General features: G+C 35.5%; 1 protein-coding gene across 1 annotated transcript; it reads left to right on the top strand.

The window, feature by feature from the left end:
• Nucleotides 1-1,290: 1,290 nt before the first annotated feature.
• On the top strand, nt 1,291-15,708 carry LOC143621321 (kinesin-like protein KIN-7O). The gene is made up of 35 exons (XM_077092779.1): nt 1,291-1,441; nt 2,473-2,562; nt 6,822-6,940; nt 7,101-7,214; nt 7,304-7,385; nt 7,590-7,657; nt 7,735-7,809; nt 7,907-8,052; nt 8,127-8,229; nt 8,383-8,463; nt 8,550-8,618; nt 8,713-8,772; nt 8,862-9,023; nt 9,211-9,267; nt 9,379-9,615; nt 9,681-9,746; nt 9,822-9,958; nt 10,088-10,178; nt 10,295-10,471; nt 10,830-10,901; nt 11,112-11,177; nt 11,395-11,517; nt 11,607-11,720; nt 12,316-12,402; nt 12,476-12,679; nt 12,763-12,987; nt 13,790-13,996; nt 14,085-14,174; nt 14,254-14,394; nt 14,462-14,638; nt 14,704-14,868; nt 14,974-15,093; nt 15,174-15,236; nt 15,324-15,398; nt 15,484-15,708. Exons 1-35 carry the CDS (start codon nt 1,318-1,320, stop codon nt 15,706-15,708), a joined length of 4,212 nt encoding a protein of 1,403 aa, XP_076948894.1. The 5' UTR covers nt 1,291-1,317.
• Nucleotides 15,709-16,789: the final 1,081 nt, after the last annotated feature.

Raw genomic sequence — 16,789 nt, 5'->3', positions numbered from 1 at the left:
ACACAAACATACACAAAGAACAACAACCAACTAATTACTAACGACATCTTCAAGCTTGTTACTTCTTTGGTTTTCATTCTTGCAAATTCATATTTCTTGTTCATCATCTTTACCATTGCTTGAATTACTTTTTCACAACTAGGGTATGTGGGATCATCAGCCCATTTTAGCCATCCACAACTCCTATTCTGTAATGAACTTAACATATCAACAAAGAAACAACCTAAACAACTACAAGATGAATATCACATAAACATACAATTAGCCCTAAAATTGACCTAAGCCAAATTAACAGAATCAAGATCGATTAACACACAAGAACCCTAATTCGTGACTAATTAAACACTTACACGACACAAGAATCGAAGACCCGGGTTTGCCCCGGTCCTCGATAAATGGTAACAAGTCCCTGCACCACACGAGTATCGCACACAAGAATCGCCGACCCGGGACGGCTTGGAAGGTGACCCCCGAGGAGTATTGACTTGACTTGGATTGAGATATCACCGATGAAGAGATGAAGAAGTGAATCGATGAAGAGATGAAGGAGATGAATATGTGATCGATTAAACGGGTGAACGGTAATGTTGGTGATGTTATAATAATTATATGAGGGTAATAAAGTAATTTCGTCAAATTTTAACGGGTCAACCAGGGCCGGCCTTGAGGCAGGGTAGTCGATGGCCACAGGCCCGACACCCCGTTAGGCCCGATTTTTTTTTAAATTATATGTATTTTTATCAAAAAAATATGTATAAACAATGTTTCAACACAATTACATAACCACTAGCTTGGTCAAGTAGTAAATGGGTATATCTAAACAAAAGGTTGTGAGTTTTAGTCTTATTTGAGACAATTTTAAGCTTCTTTATATAAAAAAAGTTTTTTACACAACTCAAATCATAATCAAGTAAGCCCATTTAAAATTAAATTGTTTAAACCCAACAAAATGTTTCTTTTTACTTAAGACCCAAAAAAAATTCGCATTTGGACCAAAATTTTTTCGCCTTCTCGGAGCTGGTCCTGGGGTCAACTGACGTTTGACTAATGGTAGGGGACAGACTGAGCCCGTCAGAAAAAGAGTGGTACAATATGCGCAATTTCATAATCAGTGGTTCAACGTGCTCCCACCAAATTACACATGAAGACAAATCATTATTTCTATTGAATTTTTTGGACCGATAATTGTTAAAAAGTCAAAGCTTTCAAATTGCTAAAATTTTGAGGACTCGACAAGAGGCGGGAAAGTGAACGCTCCTCCAGTCACTCCCCTCAAAACCCTACCAGACACACACAACTTCAATCCGATCGACGGCAATGGAGAGAATCAACGTGTCAGTGAGACCACGGCCTCTCTCGCCGGAAGATCTCAAAACCAGCCCCTGGAGAATCCAAGGCAACTCCATATTATTCGCTAATCCACCTAACAAGTTCGATTTCGGTACCATTTCATCTCCTTCTATTCAATTTGATTACGCCTTCGTCCGTTGCGTGTTATTATTCTGTTTCCGATATGAAGTCTGGTACTACTGATGCCTAACTCACTACTCTCTAGGTTTTTAATTGACGCTTTCTAGATGTTTTACTTGACGTCATTCGGTTTCAGTATTTGATTTTTTTAATAATAAATGTGTGCGATAGTTATGCCTATGGAATGGATGTCAAAATTTGAGCTGTACTGAGGTTGAATTTGAAAATTGAGTACGAATTGGAGCTTATAAATATGCAGTCAATATCGATGATATAGCAGCTTATAACTAGCACCGCAATATTGATTGATATTGGACTGAAATATCACTGATTTTCCCGATGTTAGTTTTTTAAGTCTTAATTGTCAGTTTTTTGTGTTTAATGTTAGTGTTTTAAGTCTTAGTCAGTTTCTACTTGCTACAATTGTTAGTGTTTTGTAAGTTGCAAAAGGTTAACATGTTAATGGTAGTAGAGTATACTGAATTGTTAGTGTTAAATTGCTATATATATATACATATATCAATTATACATTACGTTAAAATTACCGATATCCCACCGCGATAACTGCTATCTCAAATATTGGTCCTTGACCGACATCCAATATTTTTCCAGATTAACTGCATAGGCTTATAAGGACTTCTACTAGAATTATTTATGTATTTTCTGAGCCCTATATATGTTTATGTATTTAGTGGCACTTACTAGTTAGATTTAATAGTTAAGTTTTGATGTATACTGTTGGATTGAGCAGAGTTAGCTTTGCATACAGCTCTATGCCAAACTGAGAACATATATTAATTCAAGTTGTTTGATATAAAATGCTGATTTTGTTGAACAAAGTAATAAGTTTTGTAAGTTAAATGATATTTGCATTAAATCCGAGCCAAAGTTGCAATTGTTTTATACTTTTTAAGGATTAATATGCAGCTCTTTGGGAAAAGGAGTGACCGGTGAGTATCTTTTTTAATTTCTAACATTTTGCCTTTATATTATATCGGTTAGACCGGATTTTCAGGGAGGATTGTAGAACTGTGGATGTTTATGAATCAAGAACGAAGGCTATTGTTGCAGCAGCTATAGGTGGTTTTAACGGTATGCTCTAAATAATCAGTAATCTAATGACGTGGTTTCTTATTCAGTATCTTTTTTTTAGTTTCAACACATTCAAGTCTGATAAGCACATATCATTTGATGTCAACAACATGCTTTATATTTGGAATAAATATGATCACATGTTGAAAACTTGGATCTAGAGGCTGATATTGCACTGTTTTAGGTTGATCTAGTGCTCCTTTCTTAACGGTTAACAAGGGACTGTAATTTAATACATGATATGAAGCTTAACACCTTTCATGTGCAAACTATAGCGGCTTTGAATTAACACCATTTTCATTTTGTTTGAATCTAAAATGTGCTCTAATTTGTTGGGTCTCCATACTATTCACAGCCGTCATATCATTTTGTAATATTCTCTTTCACTATTAATGGAAAGCATTTATTGATTGAATCTCGTATTTTGCATTTATTATATTCTGTTTGCTAATTAATGATTAGCAGTGTAGATTCCGCATGCACTATTAGTTAGATCTTTGTTATTAATTGTTAGAAAAACCCGATCCTGACATAACTTTAAGTTCAAATGGCACCCAACATGTTCAATTTCCAAAAGTAATGCAATTTTTCGTGGAGGGAGTTGAGGATAAACTTCTTATCTAACTAGCAATATGAAGACCTAATGAGTCATGTGTAAAGATTGCTTTTGATAAATCTTGGTTGATACTTTCTTTGTATTTTCCAACCAAAAGATCTACATGCAGTACATTTACGTATTGATGATGTGATAAAGGGCAATATATGACTGTTTTAAACGTTTCTATAAACAAAAACAACACATTCAAGATTTTGTTATCTATATATTTTTTTCCCTTCAAACATCTCTATTGCAAATGGACAAATATCACACAATGCCTGTTGGGTTCGTAGGCCTTGTTGGCCCGGTTTATTATATGAAGTCAAAAGAGGAGACGGGTGTGGGCGGTCGGGCCCAAGCCCGGCCCGGTTTAGATTTCTTGCATAATAATTTACTAACCCTAGTTCAGTCTCTATATAAACAACATTATGTACTTGTAATATTTGGTCACTCAATAAAGATATACCTAGTTGCCACCCGTGGACGTAGGTCAGTTTAGACCGAACCACGTTAAATCCTCGTGTTCGTTTATTGCTTTCGTGTGTGTGTTCGGTTTCGTGTGTGCGTTTAATCCTAACAAGTGGTATCTAGAGCTTAGGTTCGGATCACACGAAGAACACGTGAACCAGCCGAGTCGCCGCCAAACCATCCAGCCGCCGCCACCCTACTGCGCTAGGGTTCCGCCGCCGCTACGGTTCTCCGATTGTCGTTAGGGTTTACGCCGCCGCTGTTTCGCCGCCACTAAACCCAGCCCGACGATCGCGACTAGGGTTCAGTCCACCGCCATACATCACCGTAAGCCAACGCTTGTTGTTTTTTGAGTTGCAGAAGATAGGGTTGATCTAGGGTTTCGTTTTTTGGCAGCCGCCAAATTAACCCAGCGGTCACCGGGTTCGTCTTGTTGGTCATCAGTTCGATTAGGGTTTGCCGGCAGTAGTGCCACCCTATTACCGATTTGTTCGATCGTCATTCAAGAAGCATCAACCGCTAAAAGTTGTGTCGGGCAGTCTAGCCGACAGAACTGAGTAACCAGCTGCCGTTACGGGTTTGTGGTCGAAGTATAAGTGTGGTAGCCGAGCAGTGAAGCCGGCCTGATTACCTGTTATCGCTGATCAGCCTAACCAAATCAAGAATAGTTGAATCAAGATCCTATTTTTCGTTGAAGAACAGTTTTAAGTCAGAAGAAGCGTTAAAGAAACGGAGAACCAGTGCCAACCGCGTTTGTCAGGTTTTATCGTTTCAGTTTAAAGTTTCAGTTTCTGATTTTCAGTTCGATATTCCGCTGCGTATAAATAGGTTGATTTTTTTAACAGAGTTCAGTAGAACAGTCGTTAAGTTCAGGCTCGTGTTGCTGTGTCTGTCTCTGTTTTTATCCAGTTTTTCGTTTTAGTCATTGTTATGGCAGAAGACGGAAAGTTTTCGATACAGAAGTTTGACGGACAGAAGTTCGGTTGGTGGAAGATGCAGATTGAGGCACTACTTTGTCAGAAAGACTTGGATGTAGTGTTTGAGGATGAAAAACCAGAAAAGTTGTCAGAAGCAGATTGGAAGAAGTTAGACAAGAAAGCTAGGGCTTGTATTACATTGTCGTTGTCGGAAGATGTGGCGTTTAACGTCATGAAAGAAACCACAGCCCGTGGTATGATGGACGCACTATCCAACATGTATGAGAAGCCTTCGGCAGCGAATAAGGTCTATCTTATCAGAGAGCTAGTGACAACTCGAATGAAAGAGGGTGGGTCAGTTACAACTCATATCAATAATCTTAATTCGATCTTGTCCCGCTTAGTGTCAGTTGACATTAAGTTTGATGATGAAGTTCAAGGCCTCTTGTTATTATCCTCTTTGCCCGACAGTTGGTCGCAAACAGTGACTGCAGTTTGTAGTTCGTCTACAAATATTACTTTCGATGGGATTCGAGATCTGATTCTGGGAGAAGATTCAAGACGCAGAAGTTCAGGTGAATCATCAGGCAATATGCTAGTCACAGAAGGTAGAGGTAGGGGAAAACAGCGAGGCAGTGGGAGCAGGAAGAGGAGTCAGTCTAAGACTCGTAAGGATATTGAATGTTGGGGTTGTAAAGAGAAAGGACACTTCAGGAATCAGTGTCCGAATGGTATGAACGAGGTGAACGTTACAGAAGACGACACAGATGACGGGGTCAGTAGTGATGAGGCTTTGGTTTGTAGTGTTGAGAGTAGCGTTGATGCTTGGGTGATGGATTCTGGTGCATCGTTTCATGCCACTCACTGTAGTGAAACGATGAAGAATCTTAAATTTGGGGATTTTGGAAAGGTTCGACTAGCGAATGATGATATTTTAGAGGTTACGGGTATGGGAGACGTTGATTTGATAACTTCAGCCGGTACTTCTTGGACTTTGAAAGACGTGAGGGTTATTCCAAGTTTGAAGAAACGTTTGATTTCAGTTGGGCAGTTGGATGACCAAGGGCACGATGTTAAGTTCGGGAATGGGCAGTGGAAAGTAGTCAAAGGGAATCTTGTGGTTGCTCGTGGCACGAAAATGGGTTCATTGTATATGGTCGGCATGTCATCGAAAGGAGTGGATCCAGTTTTGGTGAAAGACAAAATCCGGTTCACAGAATCTCGTGGGCAGAAGAAGGTTCGTTTTGCAAGTAACAAACCCAGAGCCAAAGTGAAGATTCAGGATGAACGAGCTAGGAAAGTTAAATCAGTTGGGGGACATCGTGACAGTGGGAGCACAGGTCGTGTTTCAGTTACAGTTCCAGGTCGACAGTGGATTAAGAAAACCAGTATTCCAGCTGTAAAAGTCTCTCCAGTGAATTACTTGCTGAATATGGAGAGTGTTTGTTCTCAGAGTATCTCGGGATCCGGTAGTTTGTTTCAGTGGGAGCCGGTAGGGACAGAGAACGGGTCAGGGGCAGTTTTAGCCGTGACTGACGTGTTGGAGCTCCGGGGAGCTTCAACGGGCCTTCAGGTTAATTGATGAGAAGGCGGTGGCAACTAGAAGAAGTTTAATGTTCAGATTACAGAAGTACAATCAGGAGTGCAGACGAGAGTACTCAAGGCCTCCGAGTGGGAGATTGTTGGGTTCGTAGGCCTTGTTGGCCCGGTTTATTATATGAAGTCAAAAGAGGAGACGGGTGTGGGCGGTCGGGCCCAAGCCCGGCCCGGTTTAGATTTCTTGCATAATAATTTACTAACCCTAGTTCAGTCTCTATATAAACAACATTATGTACTTGTAATATTTGGTCACTCAATAAAGATATACCTAGTTGCCACCCGTGGACGTAGGTCAGTTTAGACCGAACCACGTTAAATCCTCGTGTTCGTTTATTGCTTTCGTGTGTGTGTTCGGTTTCGTGTGTGCGTTTAATCCTAACAATGCCTGCATGGAAGGGCTATAATTTTGAAGACAGTATGTTATCACTCACTTTATAATAGGATGTGTGAAATGTAACCATGTTTGTTGGTTATTGACTTATTATAAGTCACTTAGTCACATGCATCACCTTGTTTCAATTTGTTCTTTATTGATTATCATGGGACCTAATATGAAAAATTAGCTTTGAAAACCATGATATTTCTATCTTCTTTTACTAAATTGAGCTTAGAAAAAAATACTGTCAGTTATCTAAATGTGTAATGCTTATTTATTAAATATTAATGCTTTTGTTTAGGCACTGTTTTTGCTTATGGACAAACTAACAGTGGCAAAACACATACTATGCGTGGGTCTAGTGCTGAACCTGGAGTCATCCCTCTAGCAGTGCATGATCTCTTTGACATGATACAACAGGTAGCTTTCTTTTAGTTTTATAGTATTAACTTTGTGAAACTTAAACATTCTTTTATAATATTGAAAACAAATATCGAGTACAAGAAATGGTACCCACACCGAGAACTGCCGGTGATTTAGTATTCTGCTTATTGGGTTCCTTTATTTTGTTTTTTTAAAGGAAATAGACCGGGAGTTTCTTTTGAGGATGTCCTACATGGAGATCTACAACGAGGAAATAAATGATTTGTTGGCCCCTGAACACCGAAAGCTACAAATTCATGAAAGCATTGAGGTACAAGTTTAAAAATGGCCATTTTCTTTTCTTTTCTTTTTAACCGCGATCTGTTTCATAGTTTTCTCTAATTATGTTGTTATATGTAGCGTGGCATATTTGTTGCCGGCTTAAAAGAAGAAATTGTTACTAGCCCCACGCAAGTGCTTGAATTTATGGAGTTCGGAGAAGGTAATTTTTATATAAGATCACACTTTTATGTGACATCATACTTTATCTCATTTTCAAAACAATCTTATTACTATATACTAAGTTTCTATCAGCTTTACTATTTTTGTCGAAAGTGTTTAGTCTCTTCCTCCTCTGATTAAATGGTTTTCTATTAATTTTAAAGATCTCATATTCTGCTTGGTTATTTATTTTTCTAATCTGTAGTCCATCGTCATATTGGGGAGACAAATATGAATTTACACAGCAGTAGGTCTCATACCATTTTCCGCATGGTATGGTTACTATTTATCTTATCTTTTTCTTTACATGAATTTGTGCTGGTCCATGATATAAAATATGGTATGTACAGATTATTGAGAGCAGGGATAAAGTTGAAGATGAAAATGCTGAGAATTCTTGTGATGCCGTTCGTGTATCGGTTTTGGTATCCGTTATGCAACAAACAAACATTCATTTTAATTCACATCAGACATAGCACACTCTTTTGCTGATATAGTTTTTTTGTTTGCATGTTATCTAAGAACTTGGTAGACCTTGCTGGTTCAGAACGAGCTGCTAAAACTGGTGCAGAAGGTGTTAGGTTAAAAGAGGGTTCCCACATCAACAAAAGCTTAATGACACTTGGAACTGTGATTAAAAAGCTAAGTGAAGGTGCTGAGAGCCAAGGGTAGGTTTGATATCCACATTTATAAATTTGTAACTCCTGACCCACTTTTATAAATAACTTACTGTTAATTACAGGGGTCATGTTCCTTACCGAGATAGCAAACTTACACGTATCTTGCAGCCTGCGCTGGGTGGGAATGCAAACACAGCCATCATTTGTAACATCACTCTAGCACAGGTGCACTTAAATTTTAGCATGAACTATTTAACAACATTACTGTTAGGTTTCACTAACATTTGTGAATTGAATTTTTGTATATCATCCTCAAGCTAAAGATATTTTATTTAATTATCTTTAGCATCATGGATCTCTTTTTTCATTGAATGACAGATTCATGCTGATGAGACTAAAAGCAGCCTTATGTTTGCAAGCCGAGCTTTACGCGTCACTAACTGTGTTCATGTGAACGAGGTCTGTGTTTAACAAATGTCATATATTTTTTGTCATGTAATTCACTCTTCTCTCAACTCTATACCATATTTCTTGTTATTTGACAGATTTTAACGGATGCCGCTTTATTAAAACGGCAAAAGAAAGAAATTGAGGAGCTTCGAGCAAAGTTACAGGTTCGCTATTCATGCCTGAAAAAAATTAATTTAAACTTGATTGCTAATTTTTTATTCATTGTTGGTATAATTTTTTTTTGGTACTATCTTTTAGGGTTCTCATTCAGATCACTTAGGAGAGGAGATACTCAACTTGAGGAATACTTTGTTACAGGTTGATAGATCTTAACTAGCTGTTTGCCATATTATGAACCTGTTGTATACTTGTATGTATGTATTGTTAAATACAATGTCGCCATGTAGAGTGAATTAGAGAGGGAGAGAATAGCTTTGGAACTAGAAGAGGAAAAGAAAGCTCAAGCTGAAAGAGATAGGGTGTTGCTTCAGCAAGAAAAAAAGATTCAGAACTTGAGTTCTATGGTTTTGTGCTCTAATAGAGATGAAGCTACCGGTCAGCGCAAAAAGGTTTGATTAAATAATTATTTTTTTTTCTGTTACAGATCTTTTAATGTTTTTGATGGAGTTTTTTGTTTGAGTAGTTTTGTCTTTAATTGGTGATCCCTTTTTCTTAATATTCTGCTTGAAATATTCCAGAGTTTATTTGTTGGATCACATTTTTTAACATTTTGTTTCCCAAATATTGTCTAAAAAGGAAAAGAGGCGTGAGACCTGGTGTCCAGGGAAACTTCCAGAAAAGATCGTGTACAAGGTAATAATAATATATTCTTCCACATGTTTCATTTGCATCATGTCATATTATGCACAGTTAGTTGTTTTTTCTCTATTCTTACTTAGTCTAAAATGTATCCATGGTCTCCAGTTACCTTCCACCATCCCAAGACAAGCTTCCGCAGTAAAACCTGTTATAAATGAACGTGAAAGAGGACCACTTTTACCTTTTGATGAGCTAGTATATGATAACACTTCGAATGCAATTAAGCAGGAGAGATATTGTAACAATGTGGGACCTGTTTACTTTGGCCTTCCAAATCCAAGATCATTGATACATGTTACAAGCAGAAAAAAAACAACTGCCAGAAAAAAGAGCTTACCTGTGGTTAGTTTTACATATCTTCCAAAATTATGTAGGAATGCATGTAATTGTTCTTTTTTTCTTTGCAGGAAAGTGCTGAATTAACAGAAATGCGAGAAGAATATGAGAACTTGCTTTTACAATTTGAAACTCAGGTCATTGTAGTTTCTGCTGCTTTTTATAAAAAAAGTACATTTCGTCTCATTATTGTTGATATTTTATTGTTAAAGAGAACAAGGAGTGAAATTGAAATTGATTACTTAACAAGAAGACTTGTGGAAACTGAAAAAACAAATGAAATCGAAGCAAGTCCTGTTATCAAGCAACTTCAGGTAAAGGTTGGTTGGTTATTTTTTAATATTTCTTAGTTGGGATTTGTTTTTATGCTGATGTCTAGTGAATCTTTTCTTCTTAATCTAATGTAGATGGCAATGTTGGAGATGGAAAGGTCTTCGGAGTCTGCTATTGTATTAGAAACAGACAAAAACATGCAGAGTTTGGAGTCTGTTATTTTATTAGAAACAGACAAAAATACATCAAAAACATCTAATGATGAGATTGCTCTGTTAACAGATGCAATGTCAAAGGTAATGGTCAAGTTTTCTTTTTTTTTTTCTGTTTTTATTTACACATTACATAACTTTCATTGGAATATTTTAATTTCCTAATTTCTAATAATTGATAATGCTTGCATTTCTTTAAGGTTAAGAAAGAATTGGAGGCCTGCAGAGAAGACTGCCAGGTCATCAGTGAAAAACTAGCTTTTGCAGAGGAGAGAGTGGAAGTGGAGAAGGCGTGCAGTGAGGAAAAATTACTTGAAATAGAGCAGTTAAAGAATGATATTAAGTTGCTTGATGTTCAAAAAAGAGCAATCGAAGATGTAAGTTTCAGACCGTATATATAATAGGGGGAGGTTAACGTACAAATGAAATTAACGTGCTAAACGTGAGAATCAAGTAGAGTAATTATATATACAAGTAGAGTAATTATGTAAGTACTCTATAATAATTACTCTATGATGTAATTACATAATTGCTCTACTTGTATTTATAATTGCTCTACTTGATTCTCACGTTTAGCACGTTAATTTCATTTGTATTTGATCCAAACCCTATATAATAATAGTGGTAGTGGTAGAAATATTGCAGTTGACACTAATCCTGTAATCTTATATTTATCTTTTGAGACTAGTTTTCATTTAAACGTCTAGTGAACCTTTTCTTCATGTTATAATGTAGATTACAATGTTGGAGATGGAAAAGGCTTCAAGCTTGCAGAATCTGGAATCTGCCAGGAATAAACAAGAAGAGGTTTGACTTCATGAATCATTGATTCAGTACTTTAGAAATTTATGTTTGTGATAAGAAGAAAATTTCATATTATTAATTTAGTTTTTAGCATAAAATATGTTACTTTTGTATTTATAAAAGGATGCATTATTATTAGCGTAAAAATCTCATGCAAGAAGAAACAAAAATGTTCTGGACTCTGGTTTAATCAGTTTATTTTGCATCTTGTAGCTGTACGCGGAGCTCCTGGCTGCACAAGAGGAAGCAAGTTTGACTTGTCAACAACTTACTTTAATGGTATCTATTATCACACTTAACCTAATCTCACGATAATGGTTGATATGCTAACATCATCTAAAGTGGGTATCTATCAATAAAACTATAAGAGTAAGAATGGAAGTAAATATTATAAAAGCTGAACAGAACCTCAACACCATTAGAAAGCAGCTGATAAATTCTGAATTTTTATTTTACTGTTACTCTTACCGCATGAAACTTACACAATGCCATGTAGGATGAGAAGTTGTCAGCAGACGTTCAAGAAATAACATTTGAAATTCAACATTCAAAAACTATTGTTGAGTCAATGATGGATGAACATATACAAAGCTGTTCTACAATGTCAGAACTTATCGCTGTGAGTCTTTTCAAGTTCATGATCTTTAAATTATACCCTGGTAATTGATGTTAATATCATGATGTATTACAGTTTGTTAATTTTTGCAGGGTGTTAGATCTTTCTCCGCCGTTGACTTTATTCAAATAAAAACACTACTCAGTGACTATGAAAAACTTCATTCTGGCATGAAAGCCAAAGCAGACGATCTTGAATGTGAAAAGGTATGATTCATTCTGGCATATAAATACTTTAAGTTTACATTTTTAGTTTTTTACAACAAAAAAGATGAATGCATATAACACAGTTACATATTAAGTACAAAGTCTTATGTCAATTTTTTTATTAAATTCTAGATTTTGGCATACATACCCAACCAATTTAATTCATGACATAAAACACATTTTTAAAATATATTATAAAAATTGCAAATCTGCGGGGTCAACACGAGGATCTGTTTAGCTAAAAGGGTTTGACCTGAAGCTGACCCAATCTCATTTATGCCAAACTCAAACCTGTGAATTTTGTGTTAGGTTTGTGTCATGTCAGAAATTCGCACCTGTAGTTGAATGTTGCTCAAAGTCTTAGATTGCATTTAATATTCATGAAACCTCCTAATTCACTATCTCCAAAGTGATCATCATTTGTAAACATACTTCGCAAAAAAGAAAATATTTATAATAAAATTATCTGGATTTTGTACAAAAAATGTTTATGGTCAACTCAACCCATTTTGACCGATACAAAATAATTACACATTTTGACCTGTTATCCAACTGGCACTTTCATCTTCACATTTCTGATGTTTTGTGGTTGTAGCTTCTTATGTACAATCAATCTGAGGACCTGCGGAAACAGATAGAAGAAGCATTACTAAATCATGAAAAATCTGCAAGGGATTTAACAGTATGTCAACCAGCAACTTCATGCTCTCACTTCCACCTAGCACCATCTGAATTTATTCATTTTTGTCTTCCAGGAACTTTCTGAACAATATGAAACAGAAAAAAATGAACATTTTTCTGACATTGAAACACTCCAATATGAAATATCACACCTGTCATCTTCTGCATTAGCTAAAGAAAAGGAAAGTATGAGAAAAGACCTTGAGAAAACAAAAACAAAACTCAAAGAAACCGAGTCTAAGTTAAGAAATACCCTTCAAGAGAAAACAAAGCTAGAGGTAAAATTTTCATTATTTAAGATTCAGTGCAATGATTAACCAAAAGCTTTGACTAATTGCATATTTAAATATCTTATATATAGAGTGAAAAAGCAGCTGCAGAGAGAGAAATTAAACGGTTACACAGTCAGAAGGCTGTTCTTGAACGTGACATGACAAAACGTGAGACAATTGCTGGGAGAAGGCGTGATTCGGTTATGGATAGAAGGCGTGATTCGGTTACGGATAGAAGGCGTGATTCGGTTATGGATAGAAGCTCAAATATCTTTGACTCGAGAAAAGTCAAAGGTCCCGCTGTTGTTGATCAGGTGATTTGAAGTTGGTTTATCATTGCATAAGATAATTTATTGATGCATGAAAATAAGGTCTGTTTAAGTGGACGTACGGGATAATTCTATAAATGATGCCACTTTTAGAACATCAACATCTCTTTTTAACATCAAAAGTAGGCTTTTAAACGAATACGAACGGAGCATGTTCTTGTTCGCTTGTATGTTTATTTTTAGTCGAACAAACGATCGAAGATGAACAATTAAACGAAAAAGGGTCTTCTTGTTCGTGTGTTTGCTTTTTAAGAAAATGAACGTGTTCGTGTTTGTTCTTGTTCATTCGTTAACAGTATAAAGAATGGTACTTGAACGTTGATGGACGAACATAACTGAAGTATTGAACATAGACGAACGGGTGTAACTGATCTAAAATCAGTTAAAAGTAATGTGAAGAACACTGTGTTGGGCCTAAAAAACTACTAAAAACTAGATTTGTAACGGGTCAAAAAAATTTAGACAAATATGTTTACAAAACCTAAATAAGCATAAACTAACGAACATAAATGAAAGTAAACGAATGCACTTTCACAAAAATAAATGAACGAACGGGACATGTTTTTATGTTCGTTCAATCGTTCATATAAATAATGAACAAAATTTTATTGTTCATGTTCGTTTGTTTATATAGTAAATAAACATAAACAAACTTTCTGCGAATGGTTTACTGAACTCGGTCCGTTTACAGGCTTAATCAAAATGCTTGCTAGCATGTAAGCTATCTGGATCTCATACCTAGTTATCAGCTTAATAATATAATTGATTTTCATTGTTCATTTTTCAGGAAGAGTGCAGAAAACTTGAAGTGCTTGCATTTGAGAGGGATATAACTATTGGTTCTCTAGAAGAACAACTAGCAATCGCTAATGACGACAATCAGCAGGCGATGTTAAGATCTGAAACACTAAACTTTGAAGTAGAAGAATTATCTGAAAAACTAAACTTTTCAAACTCAGAATTGCAAAGATTAGAGGATCTGGTTTCAAGTCTTGTAAGCTATCCTAATTTTCATTTGAGTCTTCAATATATTTTATATCTTCGATTTTATTATCAAAACTAATTATTTTTTATCGTTTTAGAGGGCCGAATTGGAAGAAACAAGACAATGCAATGAGAATACAAATAGTTCTATTAATAGGTTGTTGGAGGAAAAGGAAGAAATGGCTATGGTATTATTCTATTATTGGTTGGTTTTAAAGCTGAATTTCTATTCAGTTGATTTATTATAACACCTTGAGTAACATGCAGCAACTTACCGAAGCTCTTCTGGCAATTGAAGAAGAAAGGGCAATATGGTCCACAACAGAAAAAGCTTCAATTGAAGCCGTCGAAAATAAGTCAAAATCATATAAGGCTGAAATTGATTTGTTAACAGATGCAATGTCAAAGGTATTGGTCAAGTTCTCCTTTTTATTTACATATTACAATGATTGATGGTGTTTTGCGTTTCTGTAAGGCTAAGAAAGAATTGGAGGTCTGTAGAGAAGAATGCCAGGTTAACAGTGAAAAACTGGCTTCTGCTGAGGAGAAAGTGGAAGTGGAGAAGGCATGCAGTGTTGAAAAATCACTCGAACTTGAGCAGTTAAAGAATGATATTAAGCTGCTTGATGATCATAGGAGAGTAACCGAAGATGTAAGTTTTTCAAACCATATATATGTATGTGTGTGTGTTTCTTACATGCAATGATAATTCTTCAGGCTTTGGAGTCAAAACTAGAAGCTCTTTCTTCGGATAATCGAAATGCACGCGAAAAAGTTGATGTACTCACGACAGATTTGAATGCCCTTAAAAAGGAAAGAGATGGCCTGGCGCTCAAAGTGAAGGAGTTTGGTCAAACTTCAGTTCCTATAGATGATATCAAGGTTTCACTTTACTTTCTTAATTCTTATTATTAGTTCCCTATTGACAGTCATGCAAAAATATCACACTTAACAGTTAACACTAATTCTGTAATCTTATATTTATAGAAATTACAAAATCAGCTTCTTGAAATTACAAAAGAACGAGATCAAGTGCTGACTCAGATTAAAGTACTGCAAAAAGATAAAGCCGAGCAGCAATCGCTCATGGAAAAATATAATGAGAAGGTAAAAAACTTAAGCTTCATTGTTATCTAGAATTTCATTTGATTATTTGATGATATATTAATATTTTGGTGCTAACTCAGATTAAAGTACTGCAAAATCATAAAGCCGAGCAGCAATTGCTCATGGAAAAATATAAAGAAAAGGTAAAAAACTTAAGCTTCATTGTTGCTATCTAGAATTTTATTTGATTACTTGATGATATAATAATATTTTGGTTCTATTTTAATCAGCTCTTAAATGCAAAAGCTGAAGTTGAGGAGGATCTGAAAAAGAAACTATCCACTCTAGAACCCAAGAATCATAATGTAAGCTTCTTATTCTTGGTCAAACAACTCAGATATGACTTGTTTTAGATATTTATTATTATTATTATTTTTAATTTTCAAACAGGAGGATAAAACTAAAAACAACATGCAGTCGGCAAAACTGAGAATGAGGCTGCATGGGGCACAAACAAAGCTAGATAGCATTCGGGTGAAGTGCAAAGAACAAGCACAAGAGAGAGATTACATGCATAAGCAATTTGAAGAAGCTGCAGTGAAGTTAAAAAGAGAGCTGGCGTCACGTGGAAGTGAAATTCTCAACCTCAAGAAACAGCTCAGGAATGTCTCGTAAGTTTTGTTTGTGTACATAGTTTAACATAATATATCTGCTATCATTTTTGGAGGTAGATTATGGCAGGATAATAAGGGTGGGTCTAAAAGTTTATTTGTATTATGCATATTGTGATGTAAACATTGCTAGCATCAAATGTAGTCAAAATCAAGAAAGTGTAATGCTGTAGTTTTGCATGTTATAATCTGGTTATTTAGTTTTAGATAATTTTGATAAATTTAAATGGGCCCAAATTAATTCATAACTTCATTCTGTTTTGTGATGATAGTAAACCAACACAGCGGCCGGTTAGTTATCAAAACATCGATTAAAACTTTATTTTCTGATAGCTTTCCAAACTAAAAGGTTATTGCCACAAAAGCAGGTATTATTAATTGAAACTACTAAGCACAAAGTCATATGGTTGCTTGGTTATGACTTCCTAAGTCGTGAACCATAATGTTTGAGTGAGTTTGAAAATTGCTTATTGATTTATTGGCTTTTGTAAAAAGCTAGGATTTGAGGCTTTTAGAAAACTGCTTTTAAACCCTCTCAAAAAGCTAAAATACAAAAGATTTTTATGATTGCCAAACATATTTTAACTTTGATTATTTGAAAACACCAATAAGCCAATAAACATTTTCATAGGTGTTTGGGATTCCTTATTTTAACTTATAACTTATGGATTATAAGTTATAAGGTGTTTGGGAAAGTTAGGTTTTGTGAGTGTATAAGGTTGGGGCTGGCTCAACACTTTTTGTGGCCTTAAGCAGAGAAAAAAATTGAGCCCTTTCGTAATAAATATATTTTAAAAATTATTTGTGAAGTATACTAATAATATATATGTAATATAGATACAATTTAATTATAATTATAACAAGATTTCTATAAAAATATAGTACAAATAAATTGGTCAGTGGCCACGCCATTATGTATTGAACTTACTAATATTTTAAATACAAAACAATATTGAGAAAAAAAGTCTTTATGAAGCCCTGTACCCATAATTACTTTCGGTGAAAAAGTAAATTACAGTTACCAATGTTATCACCTATTCATAATCTTCTTTAACACTTCAACAACCAACAATACTTATTAGAAA

The sequence above is a fragment of the Bidens hawaiensis genome, unplaced genomic scaffold (genome assembly GCF_021521415.1).
Source record: "Bidens hawaiensis isolate Kalapana, Puna unplaced genomic scaffold, B.hawaiensis_p1.1 tig00002839_1, whole genome shotgun sequence".
Lineage (NCBI taxonomy): Eukaryota > Viridiplantae > Streptophyta > Magnoliopsida > Asterales > Asteraceae > Bidens > Bidens hawaiensis.
Note: the sequence above shows the minus strand (reverse complement) of the source record. Positions and strands in the feature narration are given on the sequence as shown.